A 23,924-nucleotide genomic window follows, 5' to 3' on the forward strand; every position below is an offset into this window, starting at 1 on the left:
CTTGATGGAATCCATTCTTGAGCATCTCTCACATATTCCTCTGTAATAACCTTCCTTTATAGTAAGTCTTTCTTCACACCATACCTCCACCACCAGTTACTTATAACTTTCTTCTCAAGTAAATTTGAGATTCCCAACCCATCCTTATCATTTGACCTAAAGACCACATCCCACTTCATTCTTGCCATGTCCCTATTTTCGTCACCCCCTTTCCCCTCACAAGAAGTTTCTCCTCATTGCATTTAATCTCCTCACCACACTTTTAAGAGCTTTAAATAGTGACATGTAGTAAAATGGCAAAGATGCAAGTGCCAAGTTGATCAGTGACCTTACCCTAAAAGAAAGTAACTTTCATTTCCACCTTGCTAGTCTATCCCTAAATATTTTCACAAATGATTCTTACATACTTACCCTTCTTGAATTTGTTCCTTAGGGCATTCCTAGATAGGTAAAGGGCAACAAATCTAGTTTACAATTCCAACTTCATGCCATTTCCTCACATCTCTCTTTTGTTCCATTAACTAAGGTTAGACGCGACTTCCTAAAATTTACTTTTAACTCTGACAACTTCTCAAAGGCTATCAACACCTTTTTCACATTAACAATCTCACCTAACTCCACTTCACAAAACACAATAGTATCATATGTAATATTCGAGTGTGAAATTGATGTTCCCCTTCACTCACCTCCACCCCTTTAAAGTATCCCAAGCTTTCTGCTTTTCATAACAAGAGATGCAGAGCATTCGTCACAACGATAAAAAGGAAAGGCAATAATGGATCACCTTACCTTAATCCTTTTTTTTTTTTTTTGCATCACAAACTCTTTTGTAGGTGACTCATTGACAAGAGCTAACACCTTTGCCATCGAAATGTATTCCTCAATCCACCTACACCATATTTCTCCAAATCCCATTATCTCCATTATTTAAGGAAAAATGATCATTCCATTAGGTCATAAGCTCTCTCAAGGTCTAGTTTTAAAGCAGTTCCCCCCACACTTTTCACCCCTCTCTTCCTTAGACTATTAATTATTTCGTTCACCAAAAATATCCATCCACTATATGTCTTCCTCTTACAAAGGCACTATACGTGTTACTTATAAGCGATCCAATCACCCTTCTCAATTTTCTTGCCAACAGCTTTACCACAATCTTATATGTGGATTATCCACCTCTTGGATCAACACAATAAAGGATGAGTTCAAGCATTTCTCCATCTTCCCTAGTCTAATGACTAGGTTTCATAACTACATTTTCGTTATTATCTAACTTAACTTTTGAATCAAGACTTACTTTCCTCATTTCCATCATCTTAAGCTACCAAACGAGTTTTAGTAACCAGCAATGGTTGAGCTATTATATTGCTATCATGCCCATACAAACATACGCTTACACCCGAGCATCTTGCTCATTGGTTGGTACATGATCCCTTACCTAGAGAGTAAGGTTCGAATTCCCTCCACCCCCAATTAAAAAAAAAAACCATACGCTTGCCCCTACCCCTCAAAAAGACAATAATTAACTCCTAAGGGACATAAGTTGGTGTTTCCAATGGGTCACTCATAATTTGACTACTTTTACCTAATCACAGTTGGTATAAACTTTATATCGTTAGAATCAAAATGCTTGCCATAACAGCAAAAGCTTAACTTGTGGTTAGGTAGCTTTAATCCTTTAATCCTTAGTAATGCAAAGCCCAATACTAATTGATGGCCAAAACTAAGGATTTGCATATCGTAAGTATCAAAAGACTAGGCTATATATATTAATCACAAATATTAGGTCTGTACTTTAAAATACCATACATGGTATAGAAGCTTTCATTAACCAAGCCAGGTAAGCAACCCATTAGGCTTGGTGCTGCTCCTCCACCACACCCCATAAGGTTAATGGCATTCAGGTAAGGCCTAACAGCCTCAACCGCATGGTACAGGTTGGAAATATGGACTGTAATGGGGTGGGCCATGCGGTTGGATATATGCCCACCTTGAATCCATCCCTACTCTCTCATTTCTCTGTCCAACTCGACTAATCATGACATCCGGTTATTATAAGTCCTTGACTTGACCGACACGAGATTATTATTATTAATATTCGACTTTGGCTTGAAAAGAGCTTTGATAAGTAGGAGGTAGGACCATAGCATATCACTTTTAATGGTTCAATCACAAAGAAGAATTATGTAAAATCTATCGAAATATTATAAATGAAGCCTGTACTTACAGTTATTGACCCTTAATCTACATAATTCTTCGTTATAAAAAAGTATATTGATGTTTGTAAATATAATTGTAACTACTACTCTTTGTATAACCTGCATTTAACTTGACTAGAGATTTTATATTTAATGTATTAAGTTAATCTCTTATGAATTATATAATATTGCTCATAATAATAATCCACCGATGAAAGACAAGTATATAAAATTCCCAAATAAAATTTAATAGGAGAGCAATTTATACGATGATACTTCATAGCTGGCAATGAAAAGATCCAAAACAAAAGAGCAAAAAAGAAAAAAGGTTCCAAAGAACCAATAAGGTGCACTAATTAATTGGCTTGTTAGCCTAATGGCGAGTTTATTTCTTGTGGTTCAACCTTTGGAATGTATCAGTTTTTGGTGTTGAGGCTTTACTTGATTTTTTCTGCATTTTCTTTAATAGCTTCCTTTGTTTCATCGACCTTCCCTAGCATAGTGTCTTTGGCCTTTTGAGTTGTCTCCTTGGTTGAATCCTATGCGTTTTGCACGGTCTGCTTCGCTTTCGCAGTCATTTCTTGCACTGCATTGGTTGCCTTACCAGCCTTTTCGCTTGTCCTCTGACCCACCTATATATATTCATCAAATCTTTTGCTGAGAAATTATTCACGCTACTATACTAACAGAAACGAGAAATATATGTATATACATTGGATGTATTAGATAATTAATCTGCATGAATTCTAGATATTAAGTTCAGGATAAAGAATATTATGATAAAATGACTAGTTTATAGATAACTTAAAACCTTAAGCCAAAATAGCATGAACATTATTGTTTTCGCCTTGATTGCCAAAAGTGTTTTAGCCTTGATTGTCAGGACTGTTTTGGCCTTGATTGCCTTGTCCCGGTAACATCCAATTTATGAAAGGAAGCTTTGGGGACGGTGGAGTGCTATTAGAAACACTACTGTTTTTGCCTTGACTGTCAGGAGTCTCTTGGCCTTGATTGCCAAGACCATTTTCTCCTTGATTGTTGTGCCTCGGTAACATCCAATTGATGAAAGGAAGCTTTGGGGGTGGTGGAGTGCTATCAGAAACACTATTGTTTGTGCCTTGATTGTCGAGAGTCTTTCGGCCTTGATCGCCAGGATGGTTTTCGCCTTGATTGCCTTGTCCCGGTAACATCCAATTGATGAAAGGAAGCTTTGGGGGTGGTGGAGTGCTATTAGAAACACTGTTGTTTGTGCCTTGATTGTCAGAAGTGTTTTGGCCTTGATTGCCAGGACTATTTTCGCCTTGATTGCTTTGTCCTGGTAACATCCAATTGATGAAAGGCAGCTTTGGGGGTGGTGGAGTGCTATCAGAAACACTATTGTTTGTGCCTTGATTGTCGAGAGTCTTTCGGCCTTGATCGCCAGGATGGTTTTCGCCTTGATTGCCTCGTCCCGATAACATCCAATTGATGAAAGGAAGCTTTGGGGGTGGTGGAGTGCTATTAGAAACACTGTTGTTTGTGCCTTGATTGTCAGAAGTGTTTTGGCCTTGATTGCCAGGACTATTTTCGCCTTGATTGCTTTGTCCTGGTAACATCCAATTGATGAAAGGAAGCTTTGGGGGTGTTGGAGTGCTATTAGAAACACTATTGTTTTTCCCTTGATTGTCAGGAGTGTTTTGGCCTTGATTGCCACGATTGTTTTCGCCTTGCTTGCCTTGTCCTGGTAACATCCAATTGATGAAAGGAAGTTTTGAGGGTGGTGGAGTGCTATTAGAAACACTATTGTTTTTGCCTTGAATGTCAAGAATGTTTTGGCCTTGATTGCCAGGAATGTTTTCGCCTTGCTTGCCTTGTCCTGGTAACATCCATTTGATGAAAGGAAGCTTTGGGGGTGGTGGAGTGTTATTAGAAACACTACTGTTGTCGCCTCGATTGTCAGGAGTGTTTTGGCCTTGATTGCCAAGACTGTTTTGGCCTTGATTGTCTTGTGCTGGTAACATCCAATTGATGAAAGGAACCTTTTGATTGTCTTGTCCTGGTAACATCCAATTCATGAAAGGAACCTTCGGGGTTGGCGGAGTGCTATCATGCCAAGTCACTTTCCTCTGCATCAAATATTAAACAATTTGGATGCTATTCAAGTGGAGGTTAAAGATGATGTGCAAATAACTACCCAAAAGAACCATTAGATGACTAGAATCAAGAGTAATACTCGGTGAAAGATTTGTTATTAAGAAAGAACAAAATAAAATCAAAGAAACAAATTAAATACCTTATTAGAGTTACTCGGGACATTGTCATCAAATTGAATAGGACTTGATGCTTCTTTAATGCTAGACCCAAATCCCTATTAAAGGAAGAAATATTTATATATATATATATATATATATGGACAGTAGTAGATATTTCTTGATTCACAATGTTAGAATTTTTCTTTTAAGGAAAAAAATAAGAAAAAGAAATCATAATCACTGAAGATGCATATTGTGCCATACATACTTGTTGGATTGGTGCCTTTGTCGGTTGAAGTTGACAAGGAGGGTCATCGCTCAAATGAGAGTTATTTGATGCCATAACTTGATTCAAAGATGCTTGGAATTCGAATCCTTGTGACCTTAATTTAAAAAGAAAATAAAATTACTATATTTAAATTTAAATTATTTCAAACTTAAAAAAGATAAGCAGTATTCAGCTCTGTATATAAAAATAAAATAAGATCCACTCATAAAAATTTATAAAATTAAACAAAAGAAGGTAAAAATTTTAATACCCCAATGCAGTAGCAGGTTCAGGTTTAGTTATCTGAGAAGAAGGCTGCCAATTAATCGAGTCTGTGTTGGCCAAAGAGCAATTAATCCAGTCTGTGTTGGCCAAAGAGGATCCACTCGTCCAATTTCCTTTTTGTGTCTGTACAAATGAATAATGGAAAGGAAGAAAGATGTTAGCACCATAATTATTTCCTTAACCTTTTCTAAAACTTCAAAATCCATTATAGATTGTCATTTGCAATTGTTTGTGTAAGGATAGAAAACAAACCTCTGGAACTTGAAGTCTAGAAGAGGAACCCAAACGGAATTTTGGTGGAAGATTTGATATTGGAAGATGGTAGTCATTAGACGCTTCAAGAAAGTTCTTCAAATTTCCAGTTGAATGACCACTAGTTAATTTACTACCATGATCTGGTGTTTCCATTGATGGAGGCCTAATTAATTAACAAGAAAGAAACAAAGAAATATTTTGATCCATGCATCATATATATCAAGGAAAAGAGAAATAAGAATTATTGTTGAAAGTGTAAGAGAAGTGAGCGTTGCTGTATGTATGCCTAATTATTTGATTAGGATACTTAAGCAAATATGACATACGGAAACATATGTTCAGCATGAAAAACACTTCCTGTTGAAGTACGAAATGGTTGTTGATCATTGACATTAATGTCTTGCTCATGATTGAATGATTGAAAGCTTTCGCAAAGGAACGGCTCCTTTCCCTGTCACAAGATCAAGTATACTTTAGTTGTTTTATATTAAAAGAAAAGAAATTTCTTTTAACATTGCAGTAGTAAAAATTTGAACACATCACAAGCGTATTTACAAAGATTGTCACATAAGTTATAATTAAAAAGATTAGCAAATTAATGAAATTATGAAATACGCATGCGCTAATTACATATATAAATAAATATGAAATCCAAGTTATAAGTGTTGTAGTACCTTAATTGATTTGTAAATGGAAGGCGAAGTTCCTGCTTGTTGCAAAGAACGAGAAGAGAGTGGTGAAAGGGCTATAGGGCTTACTCCACGACTTGTTCCAAATATCTCTTGGGATCTGACATTACATCACAAAGTTTAGCAAAATACAAGCTGAACTTTGATAATTAATATATATATATATATTGAAGACATTAGATAATTAATCTGCACAAATTGTAGATACTAAGTTCAAGATAAGATTGTTAAGATAAAATGAATGGTTTATAGATTACATAATACCTTGAACCAAAAGCAAGAGGAATACAATTATTTTTGCCTTGATTGCTAGGAGTGTTTTGGCCTTGATTCCCAATATTGTTTTGGTCTTGATTGCCATGACTGCTTTGGTCTTGGTTGCTTGGATTGTTTAGGCCTTGATTGTCTTGTCCTGGTAACATCCAATTGATGAAAGGAAGCTTTGGAGTAGGTGGACTGCTATCTTGCCGAGTCATTTTCCTCTACATCAAATGTTAAACAATTTGGTTGAAGAAGATGTGCAAAGAACAACCCAAAAGAACTTTCAGATAACTAGAATTAAGAGTAACACTCGGTAAAAGTTTTGGTATTCGGAAATAACAAAATAAAATCAAAGAAACAAATTAAATACCAAATCAGGGTTGGTAGGAACGATGCCATCAAATTGAATAGGACTTGATTCTCCTTGAGTGCTAGACCCAGCTCCCTGTTAAAAAAATTTCATAAATATAAAGTTTTAAGAATATATAATATGGATAGTAATAGATATTTTTTGAATCACCATGCTAGAAATGCTAATTGCTAAAGATGCACATTGTGCCATACATACTTGTTGGATTGGCATCTTTGCTGGTTGAAGTTGAAGAGGAGTGTCATCATTCAAATGAGAGTTATTTGATGCCAAAATTTGATTCAACACTGCTTGGTATCTGAATCCTTGTGGTCTTTAGCAGGAAAAGAAAATTACTATATTTAAATTTAAATTACCACAAACTTAAAAATCTAATAAAAATATATATATAGTAAAATTAAGACATAACAATCCTAATGAGAAAGAAAAATGAATACTTTTTATTGTAATTGAAATTTCTATTTGTAATTACAATCTCCTCAGAAAAACAAAAAACAATCCTAATGAAAATGGATAATTTTGAAAAAGTTTGAAGATATATATATATATATATATATATGGAGATAAAATAAGAGAATGGTAGTTCTAACAAAGAGCAAATAAAAAAGTGAGAGGATCCAACTCCAACATGTAATTTAAAGACTAACTCAATTGCACACATTATACATTAAAAGTTAAAAGTGCTGTTACTTGAAAAAGATATCCATTATTCAGCTCCTTATATAAAAATAAAATATAATTCAGTCGTAAAAGTTTATAAAATTTAAAAGAAAAAATAGGTAAAGATTTTCATACCCCCATGCAGTAGCAGCTTTAGGTTTAGTTATCTGAGAAGAGGACTGCCAATTAATCCAGTTTGTGTTGGCCAAAGAGGATCCACTTATCCAATCTCCTTGTTGTGTCTATACGAATGAATAATAGAAAGGAAGGAAAGTGTTAATATCATGTATAATTATTTCCTGTGTACCTTTTCTAAAACTTCAAAAAATCCATATATAGATTGTCATTTGCAAATGTTTGTTGAAGAATAGAAAAGTAACCTCTGGTGGAAGAAGGTAGTCATTAGAAGCTTCAACAGAGTTGTTCAAATTTCCAATTGAGTGACCACTAGTTATTGTACTACCATGATTTGGTGTTTCCATTGATGGAGGCCTAATTAATCAACAAGAAAGAAACAAAGAAATATTTTGATTCACGCATCATATATATCAAGGAAAAGAGAAATATAAGAATTATTGCTGAAAGTGTAGGAGAAGTGAGTGTTGCTGTATATATGCCTAATTATTTAATTAGGATACTTAAGCAAATATAACATACGGAAACATATGTTCAGCAAGAAAAACACTTGCTGTTGAAGTACGAAATGATCGTCGATCATTGACATTAAGGTCTTGCTCATGATTGAGTGATTGAAAGCTTTCACAAAGGAGCGGCTCCTTTCCCTGTCGCGAGATTAACAATACTTTAGTTGTTTGATATTAAAAGAAAAGAAATTCTTTTAATATTGCAGTATTGAAAATTTGAACACATCACAAGCCTATTTAAAAAATTGTCACACATGCATTAAGCTATAACTAAAATGATAAGTGAATTAACGAAATTATAAAATACGCACATGTCAAATACATAAACAAACACGAAATCCAAGTTATAAGTGTTGTAATAATACCTTAATTGAGTTGTAAATGGAAGGCAAACTTCCTGCTTGTTGCAAAGAACGAGAAGTGAGTAGTGAATGGATTATAGGGCTTGTCAAATACCTATAGATAGATGCTTGGGATTGATTAAGATGTTGGTTACCATCTGGTTGCTTTACTCCAGATTTGTTGCTTTCATCTGCTCCTGCTTTGTCAGCTTTTCCTTCCATACCCTCCTGATATTATGCATTCATCCATAACTTATACAAATATACAATAAAGTATGAATGTTGGTAAAACATTTCTTGAACGTAAATTTAAGGATAACAAGTTTTATTATATTCTTAAATTAATCTTTTATAGATTTAAATATTGTCAAATTTGATATAAATCTTATCAATCTTTAAATTTCAGTTGGTTATGGGCTTATGAAGGCATTACCTGCGTATCAGCCTCTAGTTTGACTGCCTTTTCAGCAGATGCTGCCGCTGCAGTATCATCTTCGGTTGACATTATGAAATATGAAATAGACTTAAAGTTCCTATAATCATCAAAGGTAGTTGAAATGAACAAGTAATTATATAGTACATAAAAAATCAACCCATGCTTGAGGCATAGTGTCATTTTAAATTTGCAAATAACATACTTATACATTAGAAATATTTTTTTATTTTGAAACGTAATTAATTTTATCAAAGTAAAATCTATAAAAAGCCCAAGGTTTTAATAGGTCTACACATGTGCAAAAACAATTTACACAATTTTAAATCATCATTATATGATTTTATTTTGTAATTAGCCTCTTCTATTTATATTTAATCAAAAACACTAAAGGCAAAGTCCTCAAATATTCCTAACAAATCACCTACAAATCTAATTTTTCTACATACCACTGCTTCAATCTCTATACTCGTTAATGGGTTTCCCACTAGAGAAGTAAATATATGTAAAGGACTTAGGCAAGGTTGTCCTTTCTCTTCTTTGCTCTTTAATTTAGCAGTTGAGGTCTTCAGCTTATGATGCATAAGGCGAATAACAATCAACTTGTGAAGGGTGTGGAAGTCGGCCGTTCAAGAATTTGTGTCTCACACCTTCAGGACACCGATGAAACTGTAATTGTTTTTAAGCCTGATTTTCTTTAAGCCTGATTTTCTTTCTCTTGTTAATGCTAAACGTATTTTGAAGTGTTTTTAGACGAATTCGAGATTAAGGATTAATTTTCAGAAAAGTTAGCTCTATGGTATTGGCTTGGACAAGAATGTTGTGGCAGCATGGGCTGATCAAATTAACTGCAAAGCTGGCAAGCTTCCAACAATTTACCTAGGGCTGCCCTTGGGAGCTACTCAAAATTCTATAAGCATGTGGCAACCAGTCATTCAACAAAAAGCTTGCCTTATGAAAGACCAAGACTCTATCTATGGGTGGTCATGTCACGTTTCTAAAATCTATCCTTAACAGCCTTCCGATCTTCAATATGTCACTCTTTCAAATGCCAGTAAGTGTTCAGAACTCCATCAACAAGATCTAGAGAAAGTTCCTTTGAGGTGGTCTTAATTTGATAAGTAGACTCCATCATGTCAATTGGGATGCGATGTGTAATTATTGTGACTTGAGTGGGCTTGGCATCATTGATATTGGCCTTAAAAATAGAGCGCTCTTAAACAAGTGGCTCTGGTGCTTCTGCAATGACTCGAACAGTCTTTGGAAGCAAGTGATAGTGGGGAAGCTCGGTAATAAGGAAGATAGACTTATGTCGAGGCCAGCTCAAGGTGTTAGAGTGTCTGGGTTCTGGAAAAGCATAACCAAGCCTCTGGATGGCAGCTGCTGCTTCAATAACTTTGTGCTGGATGGTATTGGCATTACTTTACGCACTGGCGAGAGAGCCAACTTCTTAGACGAGGAATGGATAGAGGGTCAAATTCTAATGCATTCTTTTCTCAAAGTCTACACTTTGGCTTGTAAAAAAGAGGATAAAGTTGCCGATTTTGGTAATTGGGATAGTGGGGATTGAAAATAGCACATTGAATTAAGGTAGAATGTGTTTATTTGGGAAGAGGAACAGTGGGGGCAATTTATAGGGCATTTGGAGAGTCAAGTCTTGGTTAGAGAGTTTGATGACAAGCTTATATGGAAAGGCAACACCAGTGGGGACTATAATACTAGATCACTTTACAAAGCTGTCCACAATAACACTGAGTATGCTAGTAATTGGAGGCAGATTTGGTCAGTTCTCGCACCCTTCAAGACTGAAATTTTCTACTGGAAACTAGTTAGGGGAAGGTTGGCTGTCAAGGACTCCCTTGTCAGTAAGGGGATGCTTAGTGATGCCCTAATTATTTGTCTACTGTGTAAGAAGGAAAGGGAGACAATTGGCCATCTCTTTTTCACATGTGAGTGCACATGGCTGCTGTGGAAATGGTGGGGAAGCTATGGAATGTTGATTGGGTTGCACATGGGGATCCTCTCTCGTGTTTTCTATCTTGGTTCAGGTTTAGCAGCTGCTTGGAAAATGGTTTAGTCTAGAGAATGGCACGGTATTCCATCATCTAGGCGATATGGATCTCAAGGAATGATGTTGTATTTAAAGGAAAACTATGGGTGGTTGATCAAGTCTTTGAACTTATCAAAGTTAGAGTGGCCTGGTGGTGCAATGCAAAATGGTCTGAGTTGAATCTAAGTATTGGAAATTTGGTTCGGTTTCCATATGAGGGAACTAATCCCATCACAAGAAGAAGAAAAGTTAAGCCTCAAGTGCACTTGTTAAAACCATAAGCAAGGTGGCTAAGTTCAACACAGATGAAGCCTCTAGAGGAATCCCCGACAAGTCTGGCATTGACGGTATTTTGTGCAATGACAACAACGGTTCTCTTATTCTCTTCTCCAAATCAATTGGAACCTCTGATTCAAACAGGGCCCAGCTCCTTGCTGTTAAGGAAGCTACTCTTCTCTTTGCTGCATAGGAGTGGTGCGCCCCTCCCACTCTTTGCTGTTTGAATATGGTTCTCAAAATATTATTAAATGGAATCAAAACCCCCATACTATGCCATGGACGTTAAGGAGATTGGTAATGTAGGTTATGAAATGTCTTGAGAAAGTTCAGTACTGGCAGTTACGGTATGTGCCATGCTCTGCGAATGGTGAAGCTGATGTTTTAACTAAGAGTGGCGTTCAAAGAGCTCATGGTTTACTGTGGATCAACACTGAGGCTATAGGTAATCTACGGAACAATCTACCTTTGGGCAACATTGATGCTGCTGACTGCTAACTGTGAGACTGCTACTGTGAAACTGCATTGCAAATAGCTATTCTCTCCTATAAATATTTTCTGTTTTGTTCTGGGCATCCGGTTGTAGTTTCTTTGCTCTTATGCCCATGTTCTTGCGGTGGAGGGAACCCACTCTATTTTGGACTTTTCCCTCCGGTTCTGGGCGGTCAATTGCTGCCGCCCTCACAGACTATGACCTTTTCGTCAGTCATCAGTCTGATTTTGTTCTTACTGAAAACAAATCAAGCTTTTCAAAAAAAAAAAAAAACCATTTCCTTCCTCTCAAATTTGCTTCTCCAAGTGCTTGATAATTAAATAAAATATAGTAAAAACATCAATAGCAATACATCAACTATAAAAAGAATATGATTGTCCAATTTCTTTATCTCCATTGACACTTTAATTAAGTAGTCATATTGATTTTAATGATATGCTTCATCTACAATAAATTAACAACTCGCAGATCAGTTTAAACTTGAAGATCATCTATCAAAGTATAAGTTTAAATGTCGAGATTGAGAAATAAAATATAAAAATCTATATGTTAATTTCAATAAAAGCTACCTATGTGCCTCAAGATTTGGTAGCAGACTCTATGATTGTCACAAAGTGGAAGAAAAATAATTAAGTTGGTGAATTGCAATTAAACAAAATAGAAAACTAAAAATTCCAATTGAAATTGTTCTTAAGGAGGTTTTACCTTCATCATAATTTATTGGTTTCTAACTAATCTAGAAAACAAAATCATGCCTGAAATTTTCAATATACAAATAAAGATATGTAAGAAATGTGTTTTGTAACTGTAATTGAGAAATCTTACCACTTTTCTAGTATGCTTAGTCGACTTCACGAATTGAGTTAACACAGTTTCAATCCTGTATGAAGAATACAAAAGGGGATGAAGAGAATATATAGAAAAGGGAAATGAAAACAATATATAACAATGGTAAAAAAAAAACACTAAGAAAACAATCATCAAGTACATAATAAAAGTTAGAATTTATCTCCTATAAAGATAATGACCTCTTGTTCTTAGAAAAGAGGTTAAAGTATCAAATGGGAGACAGATACAAAATCGATGTCTAAATTATGAAAGAAAATTATTCTATAAAACTGTACATAATTATAGGTTTTCATTCATTCTGGATATAAATTAACATTACAGTAATCATAAATCTAAACGTAATCATAAAATATATATATATATATATATATATATATATATATATATATTGTAAAATCATTCTTCGTACTAACCTTTTCAAAAACAAAAAAGAAGCTGCTACCCTTTAATCTAATAAAAAAAATTGATGGATTGTTTCTTTTTAATCTATACAAATATATATATTGAGAATCGCTTATTTATGGTAAACACTTAATCATGATTTTACAGTAACCTTAAATAGCCGAAAGAATGCTGGATAGATTATACTTTCCTTTTATTAAATTTATGCTGATCTGTGCACGGCTCTTAATTTTGGAAGGTTTTGCAAAATATCTTGAATTGATGAATATCAATTTGAACGAGCTAATAATTTGAAATGGTTGGTAGCAAGATAGCAAATTAAAAGTGATAAAAGATCAATAATTATAATGTTTATTTTTAATGTTTATAGTGGCTCAATAAATACGAATTTGTAAAATTTAGTTCAAAATAAAAGCATAAGCGCTTAATTGAATACAATAAAAGTTTAAAGACTTATTTGAATTTTTCTAAATATTTTGAGGGTTTTTTTAGATATTACACATTCCTTTCCATATAATGCATTCCTTTCCCTGTTTGAGTAAATTAAATATATCCAAAGTCCCCAACCTTTAAGTAAAAACTCATTTTGGTGACTAACTCCTTTTAATTGTTTCAGTAAAATCCAAAACCTCTTTATATTGTTTTAATAATGTAATACCATTAAATAATTCCGCTCAAATAAACAGAAATGCCTAGATGATTGTTTAGTAAGCACTTTTCGTCGAATTTAACTGAATTATGTAACGACAAGGACTATATTGTAATGCCTTAAAAGGATTTGGGACTTGAATTAAGCGATTGAGAAGTTGAGGATCAAGAATAAAATGAAAACTAGAGAAATTATTCAAAAATTAATTGTGAGGATGGAAATTCATCTATAACATGAATTTTTGAAGATTGAATTTGGATTTTATTTGTTATACAAATTAATTATTAGGATGAATGTAAAAAGGTTTACAATTAACTCTAAAGGGACTTAAGTTGTTGTTCTTAGTAGGTCACCCATAATTGACTACTTCTACTCAGGGTGAGCAACCATTAGTGGTAATCCACCAATCGATTGGCGTCGACTGTTTTACCTCCCGATTTACCTCTGGTCTAATATATCTATTGTTAGAATCAAAATGCTTGCCATTACAACAAAAGCTTACGTTGATGTTGGGCAACTTTAATCCTTTAATCCATAGTAATGCTAAGCCAAATACTAATTAATAGCCAAAACTTAAAGGATTTGTGCATCATAAATACCAACAAATTAGGCTATATATATTAATCACTAATATTAGGCGAGCACGTTAAAATTCCATACATGGTACGGAAGCTTTCATTAATCAAGCAAAGCAAGCAACAGCCTAGGCTTGGCGCTGCTCCTCCATCACACCTCATAAGGTTAATGGCATTCCGGTAAGGGTTAACAGCCCCATCGCATGGTATAGGTCAAAACTAGGGACCGCAATGTGGTTAGCCACTCGGTTGGATAAATGCCCGCCTCGAATCCACCCTTACTTTTTGATATCTTCGTCCGGACTCAAACAATAACTCCTTTGCACATAAACCCACAAAAAAACCATGAAAGGTCAAAACAAGCCACAAATGATAGCCTAAAGAGATAAAGCATTCTGCATCATGTGTCCAACCCACAATGCACACTGATCCTATCAAGTATACCAATGCCCATTTTTGTTGCATATATCCAATCACTAATGCGCGTTAAACATGATGAGTCAATTCACTCTCATTGTTGCAAGTGCGTGTGCAAAATGATTAGCGTCCTTATAAATCTACTTGTATCTAACTTCACTAATCATTCTACAACTTGTCAATATCAGTAAAAACCTTCCACAAAACCCATGACCTAGTATCCTATGTAAGAACCCATGAAAATGCAACACATGAATCTAACTTAATCACCAAAGATTTAATATTTTTCCATGGAGAATCAACATAAAGATATAAAACAGTTTGAATGGCTATAATCTGCATAATTAGACTCTCATATACCCAAAAGACCAAAGAGCAAACTCATTACATTACCATTACAATCTCTAAGCACTCCCCCACAACTTGTCGACCTGGGACTCCCTTTAGCTGATTTGTTGACAAAAAATTTCAATTCACCCTCATTTGGGGAATCCAAACAACCTCTATTCTCGGATTATTTACGACATAAAGTCTACTAGTCATCCAAGGCATAATTCACCATCCAATTTCAATAGCTAGACTTATATGTTCAACAAAAGATATTTTTTGGGATGGATTGTATATTTTAAAAACTAATGGATGCGCGTAAAATTATAATCAAAACTTAAAGATGTTAATACATTTTACCCAAAAAAATCTGTCGAGGGGTGATAAGTATATATACTTTAATAAAATTCCAAAATTTTATTAACGGAAGAGTAATTTATACATGATACTTCACAACTGCCAATGAAAAGAGCCAAAACAGAAAAGCAAAAGAAAAAAGGGCTCCAAAGAACGAAGAAGGTGCACCAACTAATTGGCTTGTTAGCCTAATGGCGAATTTATTTCTTGTGGTTCGACCTTAGGAATGTATCAGTTTTTGGTGTTGATGCTTTGCTTAATTTTTTCTGCATTTTCTTTAATAGCTTCCTTTGTTTCATCGGCCTTTCCTAGCACAGTGTCTTTGGCCTTTTGAGCTGTCTCCTTGGCTGAATCCCATGCGTTTTGCGCAGTCTGCTTTGCTTTCGCAGTCATTTCTTGCGCTGCATCCGTTGCCTTGCCAGCCATTTCCTTTGTCTTCTGTCCCACCTATATATATTAATCAAATTTTTTGCTGAGAAACCTGTTCACGCTATTATACTAACAGAAACGAGAAACATATCAACATAATCCCAAAGACAACACCCCGACGATTAAAAACTGGAGACTTTGAGCCTGAAAGAATAGGATTTTTATTACTTGGTCAGCTGTCGAAGTAGCCTTATCCTTTATGTTTTCACCAGTCTTCTTTGCTTCATTAGCTCCTTGTTTGACAGCCTCCTTTGCCTTATCACATGCTGCCTGAGCTTCCTGCTTCGAACTTGCCTAGAGCACATCAAAAAAAAAATAAATAAATATTTCAAACAAGAACTCGCTTAATTATTGCCAACTAGGCTAAACCTGTGAAGCTAAAGACTGAAGTGAGAAGAAAAAATTACTTGAATAAATCTTGGCCTGACAGCTGCTGAAACTAACCTATTCCTAGTGATGGTGGCTCCAAAGTTACCAATAGTGAACAGGTTGTTAACAAGGTTTAAGATGGCCATTTTGATTTCTAATGGAACTTTGTTGGACAAGGACGAAACAATTGAACGCAAAAATTGTGTTTGTAAAGTGGGTATATAAAGAAGGAAGAAGGCGGTTTATGTTGGTTGATGTTAGAGTAATTTTTGAGAATGATTGGTTTAGAAGGTATGCTCTGTGGTCAAGAGGACCCAGTCTTATAGGATAGGTATGTGGTTTCAACACCAATTCATACTTTTAGGAACTAATAATACATGGCAGCAAACATTTTCATGCTTTTTTTTTTCCTTTTCCGATGATTGGACTTTAAAATTTAAGGTTTTAAGTTCCAATTTTAAGATGAAAGTGAGGTAAGAACACACGTATATGAAAGTATTGATTAACTAAAACAGAATGATCATATGTTCATATTCAAAGCACTCTAGCAGTAGAGAGTTTGTGAACCTTTGATTAATCGATGGCGATTCCTTTAACTTGTCCTGTTGAGATTAACTTTTGCAGTTAATCATTTTGAGTCCCTATTATTTGGATAACTCTATGGTAGTCAATCCAGGGTGTTACATCATCATATATTGGGCCCTTTACTCGAGTAGAAAAATAACAGGGTCTAATTCACATGTAAATTAAACTTACATAAACTTGGTTTCTATTGATACAAAGAGAAATTGCTAAAAGCTTAACGTGCTAATTAAACTGGAGGAAATCTGAACCAAGCTGCTCGCATAAAAGAAGGTCAACACAATCTGGTGGATCATCAAAGACATGCAATATCTCATCGAGTTTTGCCCCTGATCATCCAATATGCACAGACACAAAATTCTCCACAAACGTAAATAACTGTTCACTCCCCATTCTTCGAAAAGATGACCTTTAATTGCTTCAAGCAACAGAGAATGTGACTCATCGACATTCATTTTGAAAAAAAAAATTAATGAATACCAATCTTAGCAATAAGGGTCCAAAATTCAGATCCCTAAATCCACTTTCGAAAAATCCAAAATACTCCAGTTATAAGCACATTATTTTTCATAGTTATATCTGACTCTAACAATGACTCGTGACACCAAGAATTTTACAGAATAATAACATCCATGTCTTAAATGTTCAACATCTCGTGGAGATTGGTGTATCCTCATTTAAAGTGTGTAGACAAGGTCTAAGGTTGAAGCTAACCCAAAAACTGTTACTCTGGAGGCAAATTGGGAAGGGAGACAAAAACGAAAATTTCAAAGGTGCCATGCAGTAAACCATGTACAAGTAGAGAACAGATCATCCCCCATTCAGTAGCCTTTGTTTCCACGAATCCTAGCTCTCATGTCAACCTGGTAGTGAAAAAATGAATGCATAACAGGTTAGTATAACTGGAAGTGTTCGATTTTCAATATCATCAGAAGGCCATAACTCATTACTATTTCACCAAAATACCCAGCATTTCTCCTATAGAGTTTGTATTCATGTTACCTATTTACAAATTCAATCATCCAAGCTACGCGTTACTATGACAATTGTGTTTTTCAACTATTAAAATCATAAGCCTGCTTGATCTCCTTTGATATGATAAATCATTATCATCTATTTATCATGAACCTACGAAGCAAATATACCTATGTGCAATACAGATATCTTGCAACAAAGATACATTATAGATCGATTAGTTTCACAATCCTTGGTTTACAATAACAAAAGTAAGATTTCAAATGTAAGGAAAGAAAGATCACAAATGCATGGACCACCCGCAGCAGCAAAATGTGATAATGTTCTCACTAACTATAAATGAACAGCAATTAGCACTTATATAGCAGAAGCTTCTAGGGATTAAGTTGCATTCAAAAGGGAAAAAACATGCTTTCCCTCCATCTTTCTCTTAGCAATTTGTTTCCCCTCCCCTTATTTAAAAGATAGTAAGGCTTTAAGAAAACAAACAGACAAATTGGGATCTTGGTCATATTAATACGTAATATATGTTAACAAAATGAAGGTTCTTTACTTTACAATTTACATAACTAATTTGACTCCAATTATTTCAATCTAACATGCTTTTCAAAGTCAATATATCCTAGACCACGTTCATGACTTTATCAAATATGTACATATGAACCCTGCATTCTATTATCATATCAAAAATACATACAAATGTAGGGTTTCCGCGATTAAAATTAAATAAGGGATACTGAGATGCTTAAGTTCATAAGCTCCATCTTAGTCAGAGTTTTTTCTACCATGCCAATGTCTGGCACACACCCAGCACCTGAAACTAGACGTGGTAGAAGAAAATGGTCCTTCAAATGTAAGGAAAAACTAACAAAAAATTAAGTGACCCACTGTTTGAGACTCATATGAGGTCCAAGAGACACAGGTTAAGATGCCACTATGAATAGTACCATTATCTTATGGGGCAGCAATTGCTCTGGATTTGGCCAAACTTTGAATGTACTAGATAGTCCTAAATCTAAAACTAAAGAAAACTGGAACATAACAAAACAGAGACCCTTTAATCTGAAGAATTATAATGATAAATATTCTAGCCTATGCCTTTATGACATTGTTGTGGGGATAAACTAAGAAAGCCAAAATCTCAAAATGAACTGCTCTATTAGGTTTGTTTGCCCTTTGTAAGCAATGCAATCCAATTGGGAGTTACAGGTTAAGAAAAATTTATTTCTTTTTTCAATTTAAAGTTCAAAAAAAAGGACACAGATAAAACCAACAAACCAGTATCTCTGATGTTTTTCAAATATATTCTGATTCTATATACATTACAGGAATAACTATTCATCTGGCAGAGAAATATACAAAAGACTTATTCATATCCTACTAGTGATCCCTTTTCCATTTGGTAAAATTCAACCTAGAGAAAAGGGTGGCAGCAAAGGTAACTGTAAGTGATATGAATCTTGTCGTTATCAACCATTTTCCACATGGGGACACCATAGCGGTTAGAACCTGAAATTCTGTCTTAGATCAAGTTCCAATCTTGGGATGAGCAAGGTGGGAGAGGCCTACCTCCCATTCTGTAATCCCAAATCATATACGAGAAGAAAAAAAATCAACAGCAGACCATTCTTTCAGGAAGAAAAAAAAATCAGATAACCATTTCCTAAACCAATTAAAATAATAACTTGGACCATAATTTAAACCATACCCATGAAAGATAAAAAGAAATCCCCAGCAATATAGGAGACATGAATAAGATAGAAAACATCTATAATTGAACACAGAGAAATAAGAAGAGAAGAAGCAGCATGCCTGTCCTCTTTTGCAATTGAAATAAGTTTCTCTGAGTCCTACACACTCGCTTGAAATACAAGGGCTTTTTTCTCCAGCACATTCCCTGAAGGAACGCTTCTCAACCTGACCAACAATACCCAATTGCCCAAATTCAATAATAATCTACAATTTTATGTCGGGAAAAAAATGGGAAAGCAGAGGGAAAAGAGAGTAGTAGAAAAAGGGAAGAAAGAGTACCTTGATACAATCTGATTCACTTAAACACTTTACCAGTTCCATGGCCAAACCCTTGCAAGACTTTGACATTTTTCACTTTCCCACAACCAGAAAAGCCTTTATCTGAAAATCCAACCAAGAAAAAGGAAAAAACGAAGGCACGCAAGTCCGTTATGATTACTGGGTTTTTTATTTGGAGGGCTCTTCTCGTTGAACTCGTGGGAAGCTTGTGCCTGGTGGGGTTTTAAGAAAGGGTTTATAAAAAGAGATATTTAGAGTTGGGTACCATGAAAAATGGTTATTTATACAAAAGGAACACATAAAATTTTATGAGCATTGAATGTTTGGCTCAATAAGAAACATACCTTCTATTCAAATTCTCCTAAACCAAGGAAAGTTACATTTAAATTTTTTAAATGAAATTTGGATGCAAACAAATTAAAAAAAGATGAAGTGCAAAAATGGTTTTTAACTCCATTGACCATTAATTACAATTGATTTGCAAAAGAAACAACAACAGCAACATTATGTATTTGGGATTCCTTCAAAGGACTATTGCTCATTTTGTATTTTCATTGATGATTAACTAGTGACAAAGGAGAGCCTATAACTATTGCTAAGAAAAAGAGATTTCTTCAGAAGTCCTTGGACTATTAAAAAATATAATTTAGCAGGAAATAATTCATGACTTTTTTAACACAAGAGTTTAACCCAAATTTTCCATCCAAAAGTTCTATCAATCAGCAAAGTGAAGATAATCAGAAACATAAGAGTATGAACAATACAATCACATTGCAGCGTCCAAAAATTTAACACAACATAACCTTCTCTGCAACAACCATATATGTTTTATTCATTGACCAGGCTAGACTCCATCAACCATTATAAAAGTACTATTATAGGGTACAAGTATGATAAAAACATGGAAATCTAGGAAGTGCATACGGGAAATCATTCTAGCAAAAAAAAAAAAACAAAGGAACTTATAACCATGATTAATTCCTATACCCCAGGGGGAGATGAGCTAGATCCAACTGATTTCCAGAGCTTGACCCAATCCAGCATGGCTCCAGCAGCGCGAGCAAACACTGGATCTGTTGATCCTAGCTGCTCTTTAACAGCTTTTGCCACCTCAACGACACAGTCCTCTGCTGTTGTAGCTGTTCGTGGCAACCTCACTGACTGAAAGAATGGGACAACTTCCTCCATCAGCTTCACACCCTCCCACTCTTTTTTCAAGCTTGAGATAGCATCACCTCTATCAGTTCTCCACACATAAGGCAGTCCACTTTTCACACCAAGCCCCAGGTGATCGCATACAACCTTAACACACATCCCACTCCAGATGTCTTCCATTGTTTCCCACCTAAACTTACCTTCCCCAGCCAATCTCAAAGCTGGAACCAAGGCAGGTCCTACCACCTCACGATCAAAAGCAATGTTGATTCCACTAATAGGTGCCAGGGCCCTAGCTGGGACAGTGATAACTGCATCAACATATCGGGAATTCCTTTGTCTTGTCTTGAGGGCTTGAGTAGGTGCATCATGATCAGCCAGATTAAGCCAGAGCCCACATGACAAAGCACATTTCACCCCACTCCGAAGACTAAATGGGTAGCCACGAACAAAATCCGCTCCTTCAGAGAAAGGGTCATACAGAGTATTAAAAAAGAATGGAGTGGCTGGGGTTGTAAGGTTGGTAATATGCTGGGCAACAGCATCCACCAAAAAGCCTTTATTGTCCCTGGCAGGGAGACAGTCATCGTCTACAGAGATAATGTACTTCTTCAGAGAAACAAGATAGCCGAAATACCTGCATGAATAGCCAGAGAAGAGAATTGAAGTAGAAGAACCCACCACTCGATCTATGTCAGACTTTGTATAGACATCAAGGTTAAAGCCTTCAGGTATTTTGAGTTCCTCTTTCAAATCAGGGTCTTTGACAATTATGAGATGAAATCGAGAGAATATAGGTCTCCATTCATTCAAGAAAGATGTCATGTCAGAACTGACTGCTCCAATCACAATGTCAATCTCATCGTCCTTAATTTCTAGAGACATCTTGCCAAATACAAACAACAACCCAATTCAGAAAGTCTGGCCCCTTAAAAGCAACTGGTGTTTAGACCAAAGTACCGTGTGTTCCACAGATTAAACCAATCTTAGAATTTCTCAGAACATCCTATGGAGGGAACAAAAATTCATTTTGAAATCAGCTCAAAACCTATTGCTAAAAAAAAAAAAGGAATATTCATTATTCTGAAAAAGACTTACTGGTAGGAAGGACAGGGGTAACTATGACCTGAATGTTGAGTGCCTGGATAAGTGAGTGGACCTCGTCCTTTCCAGTAGCTATAAACAGCTTCAGAACTCTCTCAGTTAGCTTTCCAGCTCTCAATGTTCTCTGCCGAATCATGAAAAATGCCACTTGAACCAAACAAAAAGTTCAAACAAAGAAATCACAAGGTTCCAGAGACAAGCTAGATTCATAAACCTAAATTCAAGCTTGGCAGACAGAAGAAAGAAAGTAAAAATAAGCATGAAGCTGAGATTTAATTCAATTATACTAAGGTTCAAAGGATTTGATGGAGAAAAGGAAAATGGAAAGAATTCAGAAACAAAAATGTGGAAAATTATGCAATACAGAATAAATAAATAAAAGGTTAAGAAAAAGAAGAAAAAAAACATTATCATCGCATAGGAAATTTATTAAACAAGTGGCACAGATAACAAAACTTATCAAATCAAGTGATTAAAGCGAGTGATGTGAGCTACCCATCCAAGCATAAGAAGGGAAACAAAGAAGAAAAATTTAGAAGCCTCTGTAACTTAAATTCAACAGCTAGTTTGCTGTTTCCTTAGATATGTCTTTAAAAGAATTAGTAAAATCTTTAGTCCTAAAGAACCAAAATGTAAACCTACATGCAAATCTCAAACTCCTTGACATCGAACCAAAATCACAAAACTTTTATTCTCCCAAAAATCCATTCAATGCCACTTAAACTGTCAGAAAATTTGTTCAAATCGATCAATTTAAAAACCAGTGCGGTGACTTTTCCTGCAAAGTATACTTATGGATCCTATACAATAAGACACTCCTCAAAGTATTCTCCTGCCTTGTTTTTTTAAGTGGGTAAATTTTATCAAGAAAGCAAAGTGCTACTTGTTGAAATGGAAAGAGAAACTCCTCTTCTTTGCCCCCTGCCACATTGATTGTAGGACTCAGCAGGCACCACAACCAACATGGCTAACCGCTTAGTTGTTGAAATCGCCATCAATATGGTAATCTATTCAGGTTTCTCCATTCACTGGAAACAACAATTGTCCACCAGATTTTGAATACTGCCTACTCTATTATGAAAAACATTAAATTCAACAGCCATTCTTCAAAATCTATGCTGATTGTCTTACCAGAGTAAAATTTCATTGTCTACCACTTGGACTGAAAATTTAAACAAGAAAGAAAGAGCTGTGGCTTTACACATCCTAAGGCCTTAAAGTTCTCATATATTAGTATCTAGATAACTTCAAGCTACTCGCATGAGATCCCAACACGCCCTTAAGTATACACCCGCTCACAATTTTTTGTTAGCAGTTGGAAATCAAGATGTAACCGAGACTGGAATTCAAATTCGATAGAAAATATTGACTGAAAGCCATTTTCGATTGAAAAGACAATGAATCATATTGAAGCACATATGAAACAAGTTTGAAACTTGTTTAATATGAAAAAAAAAAAAAACATAAGGAAGAAGAAGGAAACCCAGTTTAGATAGCTGATCAAAACAAACTTGTGAATGCAAGAAAACAGACTAGGCAACTCCTTAACCAAACTATTAACCACTTCCTAAAGTCTTAGCCATATCACATTAAAATCAAAGGAATCGTGTAACCCAGAAAATCATCATAGCTACAGCCACACAACACAACCCAACCCAACCCAAACCATGAAAGATTCATAACTTTACATAAAAAGAAAGAAATTCAAAAAGACAGTCAAGAATCGAACTACCCATCTACAACTCAAGAAAAGAAAAAGAAAAAGAAAAGAGCATCAAGAACTAAGAATGAAGAGAGAAAGAAAGTTTACCAGGAAGAGATCGATGAGGATATGATCAGGTAGAGGAGAGAGATCGGTGATGTTGGAAAGGTTTATGACAGCTGAATCTATAGTTAAAGACAGCAAAGAAGGCGGGGTTCTCATTCATTCACTTTAACTTATTTCATTTCCTAATTTTTTTTTATATTGATTTCTTACAAAAAAAAATTAAAAGTAAAGGTATAATATTCTTGGATCTATAACTAAAACAACTGCATATAAAATTAAAAAATAAAAATAAATGAAGAATCGGTCTAAGTGCTTGATCCGATTTTGCAGTTTTGCAGGCTGAGGATCTGCAGCGGTTTCTCCGTCCCCCTTGTGTCTGACAATTTTTGATTGTACAGTCTAGTTCACAGTTATCTTCACACGTGCCTCGTCAGCCGCACGTATGGGATTGGATGGGATCGGATCAGTGGAATCATGGGCTGAG

General features: G+C 35.2%; 5 protein-coding genes across 6 annotated transcripts; 1 reads left to right on the forward strand and 4 right to left on the reverse strand.

Moving 5' to 3' along the window:
- The first annotated feature begins 9,782 nt into the window (after positions 1 to 9,782).
- LOC148762868 (uncharacterized) lies at positions 9,783 to 11,456 on the forward strand. Its single transcript, XM_088806654.1, has 3 exons — positions 9,783 to 10,179; positions 10,270 to 10,703; positions 11,265 to 11,456. The coding sequence occupies exons 1-3, from the start codon at positions 9,783 to 9,785 to the stop codon at positions 11,454 to 11,456; spliced, it is 1,023 nt and encodes a 340-aa protein (XP_088662780.1).
- Positions 11,457 to 15,099: 3,643 nt separating this feature from the next.
- LOC18599420 (uncharacterized) lies at positions 15,100 to 16,037 on the reverse strand. Its single transcript, XM_007029384.3, has 3 exons — positions 15,864 to 16,037; positions 15,625 to 15,750; positions 15,100 to 15,474 (listed from the first exon to the last, which is right to left on the reverse strand). The coding sequence occupies exons 1-3, from the start codon at positions 15,969 to 15,971 to the stop codon at positions 15,259 to 15,261; spliced, it is 450 nt and encodes a 149-aa protein (XP_007029446.1). The 5' UTR covers positions 15,972 to 16,037; the 3' UTR covers positions 15,100 to 15,258.
- Positions 16,038 to 16,892: 855 nt separating this feature from the next.
- LOC18599421 (cytochrome C oxidase assembly factor) lies at positions 16,893 to 19,625 on the reverse strand. The gene is made up of 3 exons (XM_007029385.3): positions 19,414 to 19,625; positions 19,195 to 19,299; positions 16,893 to 17,270 (listed from the first exon to the last, which is right to left on the reverse strand). Exons 1-3 carry the CDS (start codon positions 19,480 to 19,482, stop codon positions 17,229 to 17,231), a joined length of 216 nt encoding a protein of 71 aa, XP_007029447.2. The 5' UTR covers positions 19,483 to 19,625; the 3' UTR covers positions 16,893 to 17,228.
- Positions 19,626 to 20,167: 542 nt separating this feature from the next.
- Positions 20,168 to 21,453, reverse strand: RGP5 (Alpha-1,4-glucan-protein synthase family protein). Its single transcript, XM_018122134.2, has one exon. It carries the CDS (start codon positions 21,451 to 21,453, stop codon positions 20,395 to 20,397), a length of 1,059 nt encoding a protein of 352 aa, XP_017977623.2. The 3' UTR covers positions 20,168 to 20,394.
- On the reverse strand, positions 20,904 to 23,838 carry LOC18599422 (UDP-arabinopyranose mutase). Of its 2 annotated transcripts, XM_088806764.1 has the most exons (4): positions 23,483 to 23,836; positions 21,667 to 21,796; positions 21,206 to 21,574; positions 20,904 to 21,029 (listed from the first exon to the last, which is right to left on the reverse strand). In XM_088806764.1, the coding sequence occupies exons 1-3, from the start codon at positions 23,594 to 23,596 to the stop codon at positions 21,555 to 21,557; spliced, it is 264 nt and encodes an 87-aa protein (XP_088662890.1). In that variant the 5' UTR covers positions 23,597 to 23,836; the 3' UTR covers positions 20,904 to 21,029; positions 21,206 to 21,554. The 2 variants fall into 2 exon arrangements, with proteins under 2 accessions (XP_088662890.1, XP_088662889.1); XM_088806763.1 differs by lacking the exon at positions 20,904 to 21,029 and having other exon boundaries at positions 21,436 to 21,574; positions 21,695 to 21,796; positions 23,483 to 23,838.
- Positions 23,839 to 23,924: the final 86 nt, after the last annotated feature.

Source organism: Theobroma cacao, chromosome 5, assembly GCF_053813885.1.
Source record: "Theobroma cacao isolate CCN51 chromosome 5, ASM5381388v1, whole genome shotgun sequence".
NCBI classification, from domain to species: Eukaryota; Viridiplantae; Streptophyta; class Magnoliopsida; order Malvales; family Malvaceae; genus Theobroma; species Theobroma cacao.

Coding starts and splice junctions, on each gene's coding strand:
- LOC148762868 (XM_088806654.1), top strand. CDS start 9,783: ATGTGTAATTATTGTGACTTGAGTGGGCTTGGCATCATTGATATTGGC. Junction 10,180..10,269: donor GGATAAAGTTGCCGATTTTG/GTAATTGGGATA, acceptor GGCAATTTATAG/GGCATTTGGAGAGTCAAGTC. Junction 10,704..11,264: donor TAGCAGCTGCTTGGAAAATG/GTTTAGTCTAGA, acceptor TTGGTAATGTAG/GTTATGAAATGTCTTGAGAA.
- LOC18599420 (XM_007029384.3), bottom strand. CDS start 15,971: ATGGCCATCTTAAACCTTGTTAACAACCTGTTCACTATTGGTAACTTT. Junction 15,751..15,863: donor TCAGGCCAAGATTTATTCAA/GTAATTTTTTCT, acceptor GATGTGCTCTAG/GCAAGTTCGAAGCAGGAAGC. Junction 15,475..15,624: donor CTACTTCGACAGCTGACCAA/GTAATAAAAATC, acceptor TAATATATATAG/GTGGGACAGAAGACAAAGGA.
- LOC18599421 (XM_007029385.3), bottom strand. CDS start 19,482: ATGTCAAAGTCTTGCAAGGGTTTGGCCATGGAACTGGTAAAGTGTTTA. Junction 19,300..19,413: donor GTGAATCAGATTGTATCAAG/GTACTCTTTCTT, acceptor ATTGTTGGTCAG/GTTGAGAAGCGTTCCTTCAG. Junction 17,271..19,194: donor TCAATTGCAAAAGAGGACAG/GCATGCTGCTTC, acceptor TTTCACTACCAG/GTTGACATGAGAGCTAGGAT.
- RGP5 (XM_018122134.2), bottom strand. CDS start 21,453: ATGTCTCTAGAAATTAAGGACGATGAGATTGACATTGTGATTGGAGCA.
- LOC18599422 (XM_088806763.1), bottom strand. CDS start 23,596: ATGAGAACCCCGCCTTCTTTGCTGTCTTTAACTATAGATTCAGCTGTC. Junction 21,797..23,482: donor TCCTCATCGATCTCTTCCTG/GTAAACTTTCTT, acceptor ATGATTCGGCAG/AGAACATTGAGAGCTGGAAA. Junction 21,575..21,694: donor TCCAGGCACTCAACATTCAG/GTCATAGTTACC, acceptor TTCCCTCCATAG/GATGTTCTGAGAAATTCTAA.